The sequence below is a fragment of the Gadus morhua genome, chromosome 21 (genome assembly GCF_902167405.1).
Source record: "Gadus morhua chromosome 21, gadMor3.0, whole genome shotgun sequence".
In the NCBI taxonomy this organism is placed as follows: Eukaryota; Metazoa; Chordata; class Actinopteri; order Gadiformes; family Gadidae; genus Gadus; species Gadus morhua.
This window is the reverse complement of record NC_044068.1, coordinates 10,114,361-10,133,124: the sequence shown is the minus strand read 5'-3', so window position 1 is coordinate 10,133,124 and position 18,764 is coordinate 10,114,361. Positions and strand designations below refer to the sequence as shown.

The 18,764-nt window shown below is 45.7% G+C and overlaps 1 protein-coding gene across 18 annotated transcripts in view; it reads right to left on the bottom strand.

The window, feature by feature from the left end:
• Nucleotides 1-18,764, bottom strand: part of nrxn3b (neurexin 3b) — a 286,336-nt gene that overhangs the window by 208,219 nt on the left and 59,353 nt on the right. For 14 of the 18 annotated variants that reach the window (XM_030345350.1, XM_030345342.1, XM_030345346.1 and 11 more), the window contains 3 exons: nt 10,430-10,731; nt 8,547-8,570; nt 6,553-6,714 (listed from right to left, as the gene is read on the bottom strand). In XM_030345350.1, the coding sequence (XP_030201210.1) occupies nt 6,553-6,714; nt 8,547-8,570; nt 10,430-10,731 (488 nt within the window). The remainder of the gene's footprint in view (nt 1-6,552; nt 6,715-8,546; nt 8,571-10,429; nt 10,732-18,764) is intronic. The other 4 variants (XM_030345345.1, XM_030345344.1, XM_030345349.1 and 1 more) reach the window with 1 other exon arrangement.

Sequence of the window (18,764 nt, the reverse complement as noted above, 5' to 3'; positions counted from 1 at the left end):
GGAGAGAAGGGAAAATGCCACCTAGTGGGAGGGTACTGTTGACGTGAAAACAAGTTCCCTCAGTGCAACTTCACACCTGTTCTCGGGAATGATTCCAAGAAAGACATTTTGAAAAGTGAGATATTTTAATCGTCAAAAATCTCTTTTTGAAATTCCCTCTAGCACCCAACAAACCCAGTAGCCCTACTATAAATATTATCGCAATAAACTGCACCCTACCTTGAAGAGGGTAAATGTGAGACATGATCTGTGTTGCAATCAGTACTTAAAACTATTCATATAAACATACCACTCAACAAAATGGCCGCCTCAGACCTTGGAGAGGGTAAATGTGAAAGTGATACAATTTGCGGCTTTGTGCTTTGGATTTCATTGTGCACCCCGGTCGAATAAACCAACAAGCCGTTAAAAACGGGTAACAGTGAAATCAATGTTTCTGTTGGAGTAGGAGGTCTAAAGAGGCACAAGTTGTTCTGTTGTGACCAATGATACAGATAAAAAAAAGACAAAGTCAAAGTTTACATGAGCATACTGACACAAATAAGAATGCATCAGACACAGATGTGCTCATTTCGTTGTCAGTTTAAGTGTGAAGTAAGTGATGGTTTAAGAACAATGAATGGATACTGTTAGGACTGGTGAAACCAGATTAGCAAATTAACCTGCTTATTCTCTCTCTCTCTCTCTCTCTCTCTCTCTCTCTCTCTCTCTCTCTCTCTCTCTCTCTCTCTCTCTCTCTCTCTCTCTCTCTCTCTCTCTCTCTCTCTACCTCCTCTCCTCTACACCATTACATCAGGAACATACACAGCCATGCTCGCACAAACACATGCTTGCAATCACTCACAACCCATGTACACAAACACACACATACATATATCGCCCGCATCATCCATCGGATTAGGGTTTAGTGTTTGACACTGTTCTGTGTGTCTCTTGGCAAAGCATTCAAGGGTCAACCCTGCAAGGCTACCTTTCCCTTTCAGCCTCTCTCTCTCTCTCTCTCTCTCTCTCTCTCTCTCTCTCTCTCTCTCTCTCTCTCTCTCTCTCTCTCTCTCTCTCTCTCTCTCTCTCTCTCTCTCTCTCTCTCTCTCTCTCTCTCTCTCTCTCTCTCTCTCTCTCTCTCTCTCTCTCTCTCTCTCTCTCTCTCTCTCTCTCTCTCTCTCTCTCTCTCTCTCAGCAGAGAGACGGAGCCAGACAGTCCAACCGTGATTCACTCTGAGCGGAGAGCCAAACACTGTTGAATCATCCGCTCCTCGTTATCCGGGGATCTACACCTCAAGAAGGAGGTGAAGGGGGCGGCGAGGACCATGTGGCTGAATGAGAGGGAGGGAGAGAGAGAGGAAAGGAAGAAAGATAGAGCATGGTGGTGAATTAGAGAGAGCGAGAGAGAGAGTGTAAGCATAGTGTTGCGATAGTGATCACAGTTGTACATGGGTGAAATAGGTTGTGATAGAAAGTGTATGAATTCTCGCCAAATAACATTTTGCCATATACACATACACATACACACAGACACACACACACACACACAGGAGAAAGAGATCGATCATGATAACAACATCAAAAAGTAGTTTGAGTTTGTTTGTGTGTTTCTAAACGTGTGTGTCTGCATCCATGTATTTCTGTGTTTTTTTGCGTGTGCATGTGTGTGTGCGTGTGTGTGGGCATGTGTGTGTGCGCATGCGTGCATCTCTGTGTGTGTGCGTGCGTGTGGGTGTGCGTGCGTGTGTGTGTCTGATTCAAAGTCAAAAGCAATTACCGCACAATGAACCTATATTACTGGCATTTGTTAATGTGAAGAGGACATTTAAGCATCCTGCTCCACCACATTACGGCCAATCACTCCCCTGCAGCCGGAGAAAGAGACTGCTGAGTCACCTTCAGCAGCACCATGCCAGGAATGCGAGCCAGAGGGATGTGTGGAAATGCAAAATGTTTTATTAGTATTATTGTATTTCCAATTATTTATCCGGCTTAATGTGTTTACATGGTTGAAATGATGGTTCGAGTGGATATTGAGGGCGCGTTGAAAATAAACGCACAACATTCTCATCAAGGCATGGAACATTATCTGCCATCTAATTTAGCTGGTCATTTTGTCTGTGGAGAACCCTATAATATACTTTATTCATCCCAGGTGGTCATTTCTGGGTTATTTTATGCAGTTATTACAATAAAAAACAATAGCTAGAATCACAATATGGAGGAAAAGAAATGTAACACATAATATAATATCTGCTTAGGGAGTAAAGGTGTTTTTTATTGAAATCATTCATTTTTTTCATTTTTCATTTTTCTTACTTTATATTTTTAAGGAGCGTTGGCGTTCAAACCGATGTAAACGGCGTGGGCTGAACAGTAAAAAGCATCATTGTATGGTCCATCATCGCTCAAATCGTTCTGCAAACCCATAACAGAAACGGCGGCGGCGTGTCTCGCTGCAACAGCTGTCAGCGCCCCGCCCACGTCCACGCTGACATCTGCGCCTCGAAAAAAATTAACTTTCTCCGCCATAATGTCAGACTGGGTAACTGAGTCTCCCTCGCATCGCCTCCAATTTCCTTACCGGGTGTTCCCTTTCCTATCTGAAACCTTTTTAATTGCTTCAGACTGTCAACGCACAGCCCAGCGTCAACAGTGGGCTGCACCTCCAGCAACACGGCTATACTACGTCTCTGTCGTTAACGAACATATGTCCTACACCGCTAAGCACCAGTCCTGTTTTTGTTGTTTTTTCCCTGAATTCTGTTCGAAGTGTGATATTATTCTGCTGGTAATCTCACTGATGATGATGATGATGATGATGATGATGATGATGATGATGAGTAGAACTCCGGACTGAGCTCTGAAGTGAGTCTCTATTTCAACTCCTGCCAGTTTGCAGACGAAGAAGAAGAAGATGGAGAAAAAGAAGAACCCTCGGGTAGAGGTTTCAAAGTTTGCAGGAATGTCGGCCTGACTATGTGCAGAGATGTGTGCGTTTTTATGTATGTGTGAGAGAGAGAGAGAGAGCAGAGATGTGTGCGTTTTTATGTATGTGTGAGAGAGAGAGAGAGAGAGAGAGAGAGAGAGAGAGAGAGAGAGAGAGAGAGAGAGAGAGAGCGAGAGAGAGAGAGAGATAGAGAGAGAGAGAGGGGGGGGGGGGCTCACCTTGTCTCAGTTATGTGTGTGTGTTTGTGCTCATGTGTGTGTATGGGTTGGGAGTATGTTTGCCCATCGGTTGCGTGCGGTTCGCAGAGTCCATAAATCCATTTATGAGAGTGTGTGCGTGTGTGTGTAGAGAGATGGAGAGAGTAAGACAGAGACACCGATAGAGAGTGACAGAATTAAGAGTGACAGAGAGACATAGCGGCAGAGTGAGGGAAGAGACGGAGGCAGCTGATAAGGAGACCAGGCAGTCTCCAGGATGAATTAGCTCAGCTGGTAATGAAGGTAGGAGCCACAGCCGGAACCATCGCAGAGATAAAACACGACAGACAAGGTGACCTTCTTCCTGTTTCCACAACCTCATCATAGCCTGTGACTCTCTCTCTCTGTGCCTCTCTATATCTCTCTCTCCCTCTCTCTGTTTCCATCTCTCTCTGTTTCCATCTCTCTCTCCCTCTCTCTCTCTCTCTCTCTCTCTCTCTCTCTCTCTCTCTCTCTCTCTCTCTCTCTCTCTCTCTCTCTCAATCTGTAGCAATCGATATGTCTCTCTATTTATATATGTAAATTGAGTGTGTACATATAAACACTATTCTGTAAATGATGCACATATTCTGTGTGGGAGCAAGTTTGCATCCTCAACATGGAATGCTAACTCTTCTTTCTGAGGCAATATAACATAAGGCTGAACTAGTGCATTCCATATAATTTGTATTACATCAAAGCGAGGGAGAGAGAGAATGAGAGAGGGAAAGAGAGAGTGAGAGAGATTAGTGGGTTATTGCTTACTGTGTGTGCACATGGAGACAGCAACACAGCAAAAAATCAATCTCTTTGTGAATCCCACCTAATTTCTGTCTTCGCTATCTCACTCATGTCTGTGGCCGGACACAATCACAACAACAGCAACCACCCTGTGTGATATTTCCGTAGAAATCCCCAGACACTGCTTATTTTGGCCCACCGTTATTTTGACCAGGTACCAGAGAGTAGACTGTGCGTGCAGACTCTGTGGCTGAACTCAACCAGCGAGTCACAATATTCTCCCCAGAAAGAGCAGAAAACTGCTGGCTATGGTAACTGCAGAACCACTTACGCGGCTGTATTATGACATTCAGAGCACCCACTTCCACATCTGCCATCGCTCTCGCCTTCGTATAAATACTGCTCTGGTTTCTTACTCTCTATCTTCTCGCTTTCTCTCACTCTGGCAGCGTGCTTGTGTGTGTGTGTGTGTGTGTGTGTGTGTGTGTGTGTGTGTAAGTGTGCGTCTGTGTGTGTCTGAATTGTGCATTTGTTCCCCTGTTTGTAAGTGTTTGTATGTGAGTGTGCGTAGGTGTGTGTGTGTGTGTAGAGTCGTGTGTGTATGCGTGCGTGTGTGCGTCGGTTTGAATCTGTTTGTGTGTGTACCTTTTGCCTGTTTGTGTGTGTGGGAGTGTGTTTCCCCAATGACATTGATGAATGTTTGCGTCTGAGTGTCTATTGTGGATTGTGGGTGGGATGAAGAGGCCTACATTGTGCCTTAGTTGTCCAAACACCAGCACCACTGTGTGGAGCTCCATCTTAAAAGGTTCCTACAAAGACTCCCAACACTTTTCAAGTTTGCATTTAATCAATCAGTCAGCTTCCAATGTGTTTGCGTGGCTAATGACCAGCCTTGTCTCATTTGAGACTGCGTGCTGATCGCATGTCGGAGCACTTTTGTTTACACTTGCTAATTGGGAGTTTTGTCCTTCCTAGTTTTGTGTGAGCTTCTTTGGTGTCCTTGACAACAACACAAGGAGCACAGTTGGAATGCATATCCGTATAATGGGTTGTTCAAATAGCAGACAACTAAGAATGCATAACAAGGTTGACGCTAACTCAGGCGGGATCTACTCAGACAGAACCTAACACTATGCAGACAGACGGCCCAGACACACACACACACACACACACACACACACACACACACACACACACTGGAGCACACACGCCCACACACACACACACACACACACACGCACACACACGCACACACACACTACACGCTCGTGCAGCAGACGGAACCCACACACCGCGGACGCTCCTCCTTTATTAACTACTCTAACAACTGCTCTCGTTTGTTTGCGAGAGATCCAAAAACAGCCAGGCTTCTGCCAAACCCTAATGAACACATAAGCCCGATTTTAATCCGTCTAACACCCCACCAAAATCAATTTTCGAGCAGCCTCTGCCACCAACGCCTCCGCCGCCTCCAACTCCGCCTCCGCCACTGCCACCATCACCGCCGTGACACCACTTTGTTGCCAATACATCTTCCCCAGTGAAGATTAATAGCGGCCAAAGCATAAATAACAGGCTACCTAATACCTGCTGTTTATGGGGCGGGGGGGGGGTTGGTCCAAAAAAAGGGTGGACTCGAAGGTTGCATTAATTAAAAGGGATGTCCTTAGAGAACGGTTCTGAGGCGTTGCTACGTAAGCACAGGTCAATGTTTTTTTGGTTCACATCGCAAGCCTGCCGGGAGCCCCCCCAGGCCGCTGCGGTCGGAGCTGAGGCAGCGAATAATGCGTGATAGAAGCAACTTTGGGGGGGAATGTTCTCACGCGCATATCGCGGTAGATGTTGAGAACGGGAGCAGGTCGGGGGGAACGTCGGGGAGAACACGGGTCGACAACTCAGCAGATTGAATTGATGCCAGGCTTTTTTCATCTCGCGCACAGACTCTTCGATCTCGCTGGGACTAGGGGGAAAACACTTGCTGGTGTTTTATTATTGAATGCAGCGTTTGTCAATATGAAGCTACGTGGGTGTGTGTGTGTGTGTGTGCGGTCTGTCAGTATATGAGGTCATCTAACACTATTTGTGTGATTGTGTGTGATAAGGTCCCACTTGAGGTTCTCAGATATTATCTGATTTATGTGTTTGTGATAGTGCGTGTCTGTGTTTGTATGTGTGGTCCATAATACTATCCAATAACACAATTTTAAAGTATATTTCCATGTAATAGGGTCTTTATCAATTTTATGTCCTCAAAAACCACCTGGAGTTTGGGTGTTTGTGTGTGTGTGTGTGTGTGTCTGTGTGTGCTTGTGTGTGTGTGTCTTTGTGTGTGCGTGTGTCTGTGTGTGCTTGTGTGTGTGTCTGTGTGTGTGTGTGTCTGTGTGTGCGTGTGTGTGTGTGTGTGCATGTCTGTGTGTGTGTGTGTGTGTCTGTCTGTGTGTGTGCGTGTGTGTGTTTGTCTATGCAGGTACGTGTCCATGAACGTGCGTATGTGTGTCTGGGTGTGCATTTAATGGACCTTGACCAATGTAGATCCTCTTGCAACACAATACACATACAAATATACAACAAACCTAAACTCAAATAAATTGCACTTCCCATCCTTTGCATCATCCCCCTGTGCCCATGCATGCTGCTCCTTACCTCTTTGAGGCAGCCCATGAAGTTGTTGCTGACCGGGGAGCCTGGCAGGTCCGCGGTGCTGGGGCTCCCGCCCACGTAGAAGAAGTCATCTGAGCCCAGCATGGTGTAGTCTTCCTGGGTATAGCCTGTGGTGGTGAGGATGCCATCCACGGAGATGGTCACCTGTTGAAGGGGCGCAACACACAGCCAAAGCACAGTCACTACTCCGCGTCGCCACACCATGAATCGCGGTTCAAACACACCTCCTTTTTTGGTCTGCATTCTGAATCGGGCGGTAGAAGTTTCATTTTAGGCGGTCTGCGCCAGAGGTTGGTTGGTTGGCGTTTTTTGGGCTGTTGGTTATTGAATCTTCCGGTACCTCAAAGCGATTTATTTTGGTTAGTTTTCATTTTTGATCAGACAGTGTTTTTTTTCCTTTTTGTTAATGGATAGTTTTTAGTCAAAGGTTCCACAGGACAGGTAAAGAAAATATGGCAGAGGCATATTTTCTTTATCTTTGATGGGGGTAAGTATGGATTATAGGTTTGGTACTGAAACTTCAGGTTTGGGGAGAGGGTTAGTACAATGTTCAAACCAAGGACAAATTTATCACACTTGTCTTAGGTTTAGGGTTTTGCTGTATTGGTAACTGCAGACACACACATTTGGACATTAAGGCAAGCATACACTCACACACAGACATACACACAAACACATACACACACACAGACGCACGCAAACACACACACACGCACACACACACACGCATACACACACGCACACGCACACACCCACACCCACACACAACACACATACACCAACTTGTCCCTCTTATATTAACAAACACACACGTGCATCACAAAAAGAGTTTTTGCACAAAACACCAATCTGCAAAACAAGGTATTGACTGAAGTCAAAAAGAACACGTTGAACTGAACATGTAAGTGATGAGGCCAGACCAAGCTTTGAGCGAGCAGATCGGATGCGTGTGCCCATGCGAGACCGGGGCCTATATCCAATCACTGTCTAAGAATACTCATCGCGGTCGCCGGAACCCAAGGATGTGATGTCACGGCCGCGTTAACACCGGACCACTTGGGCCGCAGCAACCGGTCCCAGACAGGGGGATGCTTATTCTTAGAAGACCGATGCATATGGGCCCCAGGGAGAATGAGTGTAGCCACGACACACAACACAACACCACTTTCACCAGCATGCCACAAGATCACACGGGACTCGGGAGGGGTGGGGGAAAGGCAGAGTAAAGGGATAGGGTTGGAGGGTGAGTGGATGAGAGTGTTAGTGGTTATCATGAGTGAGACAGGGCAAAGGTCGGGACCTAAACCATGGATGTGGGGGATGGTTGCATGCCATGCGCCATAGTGAGTTGGAAACAACTGTCAGAGCTCCCGCAATGAAGGTAAAGGGCTTTGGTTTACGTCAACATGATTAAAATCGTCCTCATTCTGGGCACAGTGGCGTGGTTGACAGCAACATCTTTGCTGGGATTGTGGAAAGCTTCTGCCAGTTCTGGACGACAGTCCTCACAAAAAATGGGGGCTTTTTTGTGTGGGAGAAAAAAATATTGTAATAATAGTAATCATAATCATAAAAAAGATTATAAGGTCGTCTCCCTGACAAAAGGCAAAAAAGTCGAATCAGTGGTATTTATCGTTTTTTGGGGGTTAAAACTTTTTTAGGTCATATTCGGAAGCAGAGGGAGAAAATAAAAAATATATAAAAAATATAAATGAAAATGTAAAGTGTCAAAAGAGAACGGGGGACTGTGTGGGCGGGAGGGGAAGAAGGTTGTTGAGGGTCAGGGAGGATATTGAGAAGAAGCGAAGAGAGAATTGCCCGGTAATACAAACCCATCTCCTCATTTTTTGATAAGAGTGTCTCAGATGGAACTCAAAAGAGAACAAATATAAAAGAAGAGAGGGGGGAAGGGACACACGGCAAACGCAAAAAAAGACAATAAGAATGATATCTACCATACAATGTAGTTTGTTTACCATAGCGTGTCCAATGCCTGATTGCTTTCCAGAAAAAGGGGGGAGGAAGAAAGGAAATCAAAACAATAGTGAACAAAAAACGGTTGTTAATAAAGATGGCGAGAAAATGATAATTAAATAAAAAATAAACGTGGAAGAATAGGATGTTCGTTAGTACATTAGTTGGTTAGATCTTGGTTAGTAGTAAAACAAAATGGCTACCATGGATGAGTTAGTGTCGAGGTGATTAAAACACTACGTGATTTAGCGGCTGTTCCTCAAGACTCATAGCCCGACCATAGCCGAATATTCCACATCGGGACAAATACCAAAAAAATTGACATGAAGCAGCAGATAAGTCTACTTCATCCTCAATCTTTTCCATTTGTGTGGAACGGCTTTACCTGTGCCCAAGAGAATCTGCGGTTTACCTTTTTGCGCTTCGGTTTTTTAGTCTAAGTTTATTCTTCTGAAGAGGAACAGGAAATCGAAAAGAAGGAAAGGAAGAAGTAGAGAAAGGAATGAGAGAAAGCACACAAACCCCCACGGATAGCTTCACCTTGGTACCCCCTAAGCTCGGCGCTGCCTTGGGGGGGGTTCGCGTCGTGACCTTTGACGAACCTGCGAGGTGTGCCTGACTGTGGGTAGCGTCGGGACATCATCACCTACGGGCGTCTCTTCTCTGCTAATAAACGGCTGGCACACCTGGCCGACGCGCTAAAGGTCAGCCGGCCGATCGATCCCCAGGAACATGACCGCTCGCTCTTTAGTAGACACAGCCGGTTAGAGCCGGTCTTCATGTCTTCTTGCTGTGCTCTCAATTTGTTTTTCGGGTTGCGCCTCTGCATTCGGCCGGCATTTCACAGATCTACGTGCTGCCCCAGTTTTCATTAATAAGCCATGTTAGGTTTTCAGATCTTCCCTATATTATTTGATCAAATTCTTATGAAATAAATTACGATCATGATCCTACACCAATTTATTTTCAAAACACTCCTCGCATTTTTCCACATGTCTCATGTAACCCTATAATTATTTAATGTGCACAGCTATCCCATTACGACTACAGTACACAGGGAGATGAACAGCTTCAATTTCGCTCCTAATTTGTCCTTAACGACCTCTAAATGGTTTAATACTACACTCTATAAAGGGACAACACTGTCACACAGTCCCCTTCACGTTGTGGTCTAATCCTTGTCCAGGGAATATGTCAAGGCTGTCCCCTAAGAGGCATCAACAAGCCAATGCATGCTGCTTAGCGAAAGTGGCTCCAGGCTATATTTTTCCTAACAAGCAGCCTGCTTCATCAACTGCATCGTAAACAACTGACCCTAATGGAATGTCGCTTCGACGCATAGCTTCTAAATGATCTTAATGTGAAATATATATCACATTGCACATGAATGACATGGGCTGAGAGAGCAAGAGGACAACCCCAGACAGAGGCATCAGATTAGCAGAGGGTAACGTGCAAAATGCTAAAGTATCAGATACGTTTAGTTTGAAGGAAGAGGGAGGGAAAGTTCAACAGTCAGATAAGCAGAAGAAGACCTAACAAAATGGCAGCTTTTCTAAGCTCCCAAAGGCACTGCATTTAGCTTTGTATTTCCGCCTGCGTTTAATCTGTAAATTTATCGGTCAAATTAAGCATGACGTATATGATTTCATCTGAAAAATGTTATGCAGATTTACAAATAATAAGCACCGATGACATCACTCTCGAAGATGTAGCTGTGATGCGATGACAACCAATCAAGAAAAAGAAGATGATAATCCTAGCCACACCGAAACATCTAGATCCGACAACGCGGCTGATCTCTAAACGTAACGAGAAACTAAAACCACGGTCATCCTACGCAAAAAAAACCAAAACTCTCCACCTCCGTCGCCCCCAGGGTTACCTGTCGCAGATTGCGCGTCACTTTGATATCGTGCCACGAGTTGTCGTTGAACTTCCCGTTGACGGGCTCCACGATGGCCTCGAAGGCCCCGGAGCCCAGGTTGATGACGAGGGACACGGCGCCATCCTTCAGCGCCAGGTTGACGTAGTCTGCCGACTTGCCCGTGTGGAGCAGAAGGCCGTTGCGCTGCCACGTCTTGAAGGACAGAGTGATCTCGTCGCTGCTGCTCTGGATGGGGTTCTGGGAAAGGTCGTAGCAGAAGTACTCGGAGCCGCGGAAGGTGGCGACGTTCTCCTCCCTCGCTGAAAACGACAAGAGAGGGGGCGGGACAAAGCAAGAGCACAGGGGTTAGGACGGCAACGGACTGCTTGAGAAGGCGTTGATTCGGAAGAGAGCAATAGTGCTCCTTGGAACGGGCAGGTGCTGTGGATCTTTGTAGTTCTTTATGGTTTATGGTTGTGATTATTACGGTGCTGTACTTTCTGCCATGACACCTTCATTTCCCAGCTGGGATTAATAAAGTAAATCTTGTCAAAGCTTATCACTTCCAATAGCCACCGTTGGAAAGCAGAGGAAATCAATTTGTTAATGCTACAAGGTATTGCCGTGAAAGGTATGATACGAGCCTGATCTACTGCTCCTCATCAACAACAACACACTCTGGTGTCTGACACATAAATCATGTGATAAACATGAACACAGACCGGGTGCTAGTGTGCTATTTGGTCTGAGCATCAGTCTCAGTTTTGGCTCCTGTTATCATTTTATCTATGCTACCTCCCAGGAGAAAATGATTCATGCACTGATGAAAGCCGTTTGGCTCAGACCATGAAACACTGCAACAGAGAGAACCGTGACACACATGAAGTAAATTATCTTTTACCAATTATGCATAAAAAGTCAAATATCCTCTTCATTCATATCCAGGTATTTTTCAATACCACAACCCAAACCAGGGCTTGGTTTCGGTTCCAATACCAAATCAATGCTTTTCATCGCATCCTTTGAGGGTGAACACATTGTACTACCAATAAACCAAACTAAAAAGTACTGAGCCTCAGTGTTCTGGCCTCATATCATGCATGATACGTGGGATTATTTGATCCATTCATTCAGTTTCTGTTCACAGTTGGCCGAACACACGGGACGTAATTGAGCACAATTAAGGTCCATCAGAAAACAGGACACGATGACCGGGAACAGAAGACACCCGACAAAGCAAGAGGGAGAATCGACCCAGGGAGAAGGCGGTGCTACACACTTCCCTGCAAGATGAGCAAGAGATGATTAAGAGACCAAGCCTGCCTCTCTGCTGTAGCGTGATTGACCGGAGCCCTTAGTCAAACATGGCTGGAGTCAGGGGCTTTATGTACCCGCATGCCAGCAGTTGGTAGTCTCGTTTATTTACACTCCGATGCGGAGCGAGAGAAGGTGGCCCCCGAGAGTCAAAACTTTGGCTAGTGGATTCCTCCCTGCCTCGGGCTAATACCCTACAGAGCCACCAAGAAATGCAATAATGTATTTTTTTGTGTATAGATGCAAAATTGACCAAGACTCTGGCCTTGGTCCCTGAGGACTTGGGGGGGGGGGGGGGTGGGGGGTGGGGATCTGAGCAAACATCAAACATCTGATATAGAAGTTTGACTTTGATGCCTCATTTTCTAGAGCGATACAACCTGCATCCACAAATTACGAATTCAAAAACTCACTGGGAAGTTTTGTAAATAACAAAAGCAACGGGCGGACCAATTATACATCAGACAGTGAGAAAGAGCTAGACAGAGAGAACAGAAGAGAGGAATAGAGGAAGACAAAATTAACTTGGAGAGAGGGAAACAAACTTGAATCAAAGCAGCAGGCTGTAATTCTTCATTGTACAGTGTTTGGCTTAGGGTATATTTAAACACGAGGGAGGTATAGTGGTGGCTGGCGGGGAGATAAAGGAGGCAAGAAAGAGAGAGAGAGAGAGAGAGAGAGAGAGAGAGAGAGAGAGAGAGAGAGAGAGAGAGAGAGAGAGAGAGAGAGAGACGAAGAGGAAACACAAGCGGAGGCTGTTGCATGATGGGAGACGATTCCGGTCATGGGAGTAATTCCCCCCTTGGCATGAAACTCGCGTCCCTCTGCAAAATGTGCAGAGACAAGAGGCAGTAGCATCGGAAGCTACAAAGGCCCTTTTAAAAGAGCCCTGTTCAACGCGCCCGGGGAATAAATAAATAAATAGAAGAACATTATTTCTATTATCATCACGACGGTGTAGTAGGGCATTCATTCGCACACAAATCAAAAGCGTGCCTCTTTTCTATTTGAGGGATTTTCCTCTTTTTTTTTATCAAACATCTACACTGTATGTATTTTGTTGCACTTCAAGGACTTTAACGAGAAGTATTCCGCTGCGAAATATTTTGTCACGGCAATTACACCCGCGCTTGCAACCTCATCTCAAAGGAGATGTCTTGTGTCACTTGAGCCTTTTCTACACAAGTTCTATGAATAAATATCAGCTCCGAGATGATTTAGCAGCCGCCAAACTGACAGCCAGCAGCCACGGACTGAGAGGGTTTGAATATACATCTGATGCTGATGCCAGCGCCGCTGAAGCCGTCAAGCGATCCTCCTCTTTGGTATCGTGGATTTACTTAAAGTAATTAGACACCCGCAATTGCTTCGGGCACACGGGAAGGGGTCAGCGAAGACTGCCTGTCTTGTTTCACAAGCACTTCCAGTAATTCCTGAAAGCATTTACACCTGCTTGAGAGTCAAAAGGCATCAGCGTCTCGAAAGGTTTTCTAGAACCCTCTGGACTCACGCGGCACATCATTAAATAGCTACAAAACATAACCACAGCCTGCAATAAGGGTTATTAGTGGGTTGCTGGCCACCCAGAGCAGCGCAACTTCTGTCTCTGTACACAAACTATATCTGTCGCCTTGCCGACTGATAATCATTCAGATAGGCCCCGAGACACCTGATCCCGTCTGCTCTCACCTGACCTGCGGGACAGAGGTCGTCGCCATGGCAACACCCTCTGCCACTCCATGCACTCTAATCAGTCTGTCTTTGTGAGCGCCCGCCACTCACGTTTCAACACCAGCTGAGGGACTCCTGTCGGCATTATTAAGACTGCAACAACTCATCACACGCACACACACGCACGTGACCAAACACTCACACACACTCACACACTCTCACATACACAAACTCGTGGAATGGTGATTCACCGGAACTGACAAATGCGCAACGAAGGTCCGGCAGAAAATCCACTTTTGTGCGCTACAGGCGACTATTTATTTGTCTATCTTTGTGTGTCTATGTTAATTTCTTTCTGTTATATTTCAATCTCTTTCATTGTGTAACTACAAACTACGGAGACACATGGTTCTGACAGCTTTTTGATTCCTCATGAAACACCGGTTTATTATTTAGACTACCGTTGTGTGCTTTGGCCCTAAGTGTGTATCTTTAATTAAAACGATGCAAGTACAGTGTTACGGCGAGGCTGTTAAACCTTATCCGTGGCACAACGCCTGATATGAATAATAGAGGAGGCGAATTGATATAATGTAATATTTGTGCATCTCAGCAATATAAAACCACGGCTGTAAGCATAGATGGATCCATAATAATCAGGGGGAACTGCACGGTCCGTGGAGACATGCCCGCCTCAGACCTGCGGCGTCCGTATTGATCATGCAGCTGGGTCATTTTCACTTATTTTCACCCCGGTCATCAATATGCTATTTATGTGCTTGCTCTGCCCCCTTATGCGCGGGTCCCAGGTTTCAATTTCAAAATCCACTGGAAGCAATTAGCACCTTCATTACCATTCCTCACCTTCCCACCTCCACCTCTGCCCAACCCCCCCACTGCCCACCTTTCCAGCCTCCCTACTCGGCTGAACCTGGCACCCCGGTTGGGCCCAGGGGTCCTTTTAAAGGACAGGGTGGGGGGGAAACAGAGGCTACTGCCTGCAAACTTTGAACCTTTTGTAAAGATTGAGGTATGATCATGGGAGAGGGAAAGCCCTGACATATACAGAGGGAAAAAGATGAGTTAAATGGTAGGATTATAGAAAAAAAGCGGTTCTGTAATTACTCTTGCTAAATTTAGACTTCGGCAGTAGAGGCTGCGCGACTAAGCCCATTAGAATAATCGTACACGGATGCTAGCCTGAAAGCTAGCGCACAGCTTCGACCCTGGGAGTTTGTTCTTCTTCTACGGCGTGTTTGAAATGTGGGCTGACATCGCTGCGAGTTAAATCACATTCCCTTTGTCACATCTACAGGTAAAAAAGCAGTACGTGATACCCGGGAAGTTCACTCCTACTCATGGCTATTATTTGTTTGTGAGCAGAGCCGTCATTCACAGAAGCAGTGTCATCAAAGCCAATCTTGTGAAACAGAAATCCCTGCTTGTGTGTTTTAAAATCATATTCTTTATGATGTTTCCCTCCTATTTGCATAATTTGCTTCAAACTGGCTAATAATATGTCCGACCGATGTATTGAAGATTGGCGTGATGAGCGGCATTGTTTCGTAACACTATGCCAACCCTAGCCATGATTCCTAACATTATGCTAAAGCAAACCCTGCCACTGCTTCACAAAACTAGGCCGAAGCTAACCAATGTTACTTCTTCCCAGCACTATGCTAAAGCTATGAAATAGCTCCCAAGGGATAGGCTAATGCTAACCACAGATATATGCGGCTGAAGACACAGCGGTGGGCCCATTGCATGTCAAAGAAAATTAGGAGCATCTTGGATGACGTTGACGATCCCTTTCAGCAAACCATCGCTTGCGTCAGACAGGCTTATGCTGAGCTAGACTTTAGCTGTGCCCATAGAACACAGTCTGTGGGAATTTGTTCACTGGCTTTTATGAAACACCTGTTTTCACACAGAGATCACCCTGTGAGAAAAAAGTTGAAATACAGAATTTCCCAATATTTTTTTTTTCCTTATTTACAAATTGTAGGGATTGAACGAGATTTGGGGTGTTTCCTTTTCATGTCACCATTCTTAATGTTCTGTGACACATCTATTGGGTACTGGTCATCGTGTTTTGTGAGATTGGGAGAATTCTGTTTGATGTCTACAACAGATGTTGGCTGGTGAAAATAGAGAGAAGATTAAATTGAGCAAAGACAAGTCTACAGGGATATGGACGGCAACAAGGCCGGTGAAAAATGACCCAATAAAATAAAAAGAGGGAGGGACAAACGGAGAGGAAGAGAAAGAGAGCGAAAGAGAGTTGGACAAATGATCAGATAAACGAGAAGATGAAGACAAACAGAGGGTGTGTCTAACTTATAAAAGAAACAAGCATGAGAGAGACAGAAGTAATGGAGAGAAGTGAGGAGTGGTGGGCACAGGAAAAGAGAGCTGAGGATGGGCGTGAGGAGGGGAGCAGCAGGGCAGCAATGGAGGAGCTGGGGAGAAGGAAACATGAAAATAAATGATAGAAACGCAAAGTTGCTGACAGAAAGAGAAGGGAAAAGAAGGAGAGGAGGGTTTCCAATGGTTTTCCCACATGGAGAGCATGTGTTCAGTCCAGCAGTCAAGCGAGGTTCCAGTCCTGATAAACCAGATTATTGCAGAAGGGGACACAACCCACACACCAGTGTCAAACACAGACACGCGCACGCTCTCGCTCGCTCTCTCTCTCTCTCTCTCTCTCTCTCTCTCTCTCTCTCTCTCTCTCTCTCTCTCTCTCTCTCTCTCTCTCTCTCTCTCTCTCTCTCTCTCTCTCTCTCTCTCTCTCTCTCTCTAGCTCATCCTCTGTCTGATACATTCTCAGAAAGCTTCTGTTTTTCTACCAAGAACAGAAATACAATCGAAAAACAACCTATTCATAGTCTGGAAAACACATTAGAAAGAGACTGCATTGCCGCTTTCATAAATACACATACAAGTATGTGTATTCAGACATGTCCACCACTGAAAGAGTAAATATGTTATTAAAGGTTGTGTGATAGACAAACAGATATAGATGCATACAGGGAGGACAAAATACCTGCACATCTACAACTATAGCTGAGTCTACTTACATGAAATAGATGTCCTATTTTCCACACACACACACACACACACACACACACACACACACACACACACACACACACACACACACACACACACACACACACACACACACACACACACACACACACACAGTAGAGCAAGGACATTGCATGATGTCACCAACGGTTCCCTTGTTAAGAAACATAAATCACAGTTGAATGGGAAAGTAAAACCGTTACACCGTCACTGACTGCAGAAGGCCTTATGTAACGAACATGTTGAAATGTGAAAGGATCCAAACAGCCACAGTGGTCTGTTCTGTCGCGGTTCCCTAGCAAGATTGGTGGCGCTTTAAAATCGAGGACTTTCACTTTGGTTGGGTACTCACTGTTGCTGTGTGTGTGTGTGTGTGTGTGTGTGTGTGTGTGTGTGTGTGTGTGTGTGTGTGTGTGTGTGTGTGTGTGTGTGTGTGTGTGTGTGTGTGTGTGTGTGTGTGTGTCAGTGTGCAATGAGCTGTGTAGTGGGAGGGAAGAGGAGTGAGGGAGTTCGAAGAGATTGTGTGTGTCTGTGTGTCTGTGTGGGTGTGGGGGGATGGGGGGTCTGAAAGATGGGGGCGGCTGTGGGGGTGAGTTGGAGGTCTAGGGTCCAATCCCATCAACTGAGGCAATTGTGCGGAGCAAATACCAGAATGGGTACATGAGCGAGAGAGGGAGAGACACAGAGAGAGAAAAGGGGGAATGAGAACGGGAGAGGGAGAGAAGTGAACGACAGAGAGACAAACTGTGAGAGTGAGAGCTAGAGACAAAGGCAGAAGTGGTTGCCCTCTTCAGAGTGGCAGGGTAGCAATTAGAGGCAAAGGTGATAGCAAACTTGTTGAGAAGCATTAGGGGAGAGAGAGAGAGAGAGCAATCTACCGCGCCCATCGCCCGCGTTGATGGCTGTGCATTGAGATGGTCTCATTTGACCCTTCTCAGACAAACCTGCCACAGCCAATATAGTCTGTCTGTCTGTCTGTCTGTCTGTCTGTCTGTCTGTCTGTCTGTCTGTCTGTCTGTCTGTCTGTCTATCAATCATCTGCCTCTCTGCCTGTCTGTCTATCTATCAACGTATATATCTATATATTTATGCATCTATCTATGCGTCTATTTCTCTATCTATATGGATGTATGGATGTATGTTTCTATCTGTATCAGTATGTCTCTTCATCTATCTTTCTGTTTCTGTTTATTTTATCTATGTATACGTCTATCTCACTGTCTGTCTATCTGTGTCTCTAACTTCCTGTCTATCTGCCCAAATGTCTGTCTGTCTGTCTGTCAAGGTATCTGTCTGGCTGTCTCTCTGTCTGGCTGTCTCTCTGTTTGCCGTCTGCAAGTCTATCCCTCTGTCTCCCTGTCTATCTGTCGATCCATCCGAGTGATCCAATCCCTCAAATGGCAGAAATATGAACCCCTATCCCAGGGACTCTGTTAAGAAAAGCTCCAGTGTGTTTGTCAGCGATCAAACCCCCTGACAGCGTGCCTCCAGAAGGCAGAGCATTGCGTCAGCCAGACAGCAGCCATGCTGGGCCACAATGAGATGTGACAGGAAACTCCCACCTCTCGCGGAAAGTTAGCTCCAAGATAGACTCTGATGGAGTATGTGCACCTGTGTGTGTGTGTATGTGTGTGTGTGTGTGTGTGTGTGTGTGTGTGTGTGTGTGTGTGTGTGTGTGTGTGCGTCTGTGTGTGATATGTGTGATATGTGTGTGAAGGATTGCATGACTTAGATGTGTGTGTGTTGGTGTGTTTGGGGGTGTGTGGGTTTGTGTGTGTCTGTGTCTTTTTTTGGAATTGCATCATTGCAATTGCATACACATCAAAGGTAGGGTTGAACGGAAACATTATATGCTATGTTATAGTGTAACTCATGTGTTATACAAATGTATATATGTAATAATGTTTCTATACAAATAAAATTGCTTTTATGCATTCATTGAAATACAATAAGTGTAATAATGAGTATCTTGTGTGTACTGTGGTGAATAAAAAATCGTAATGGTCTGTGCGTGTGTGTGTGTGTGTGTGTGTGTGTGTGTGTGTGTGTGTGTGTGTGTGTGTGTGTGTGTGTGTGTGTGTGTGTTCATGCGCATGCGTGCGTGTGTGTGTGTCTGCATGGTTTTCTAAGTGTGGAGGCTTCGGCCCACAGGACATGGTGTCGACTGATTGGCCGAGGCCATCCCTGGGGCTTGTCAATCATCCAGAGTGGCATCGTCTTATTGGCTATTATCTGTGCTGTCAGAAGGCCGAATGAATGTCCACCTCGGTGCATCCGTCTC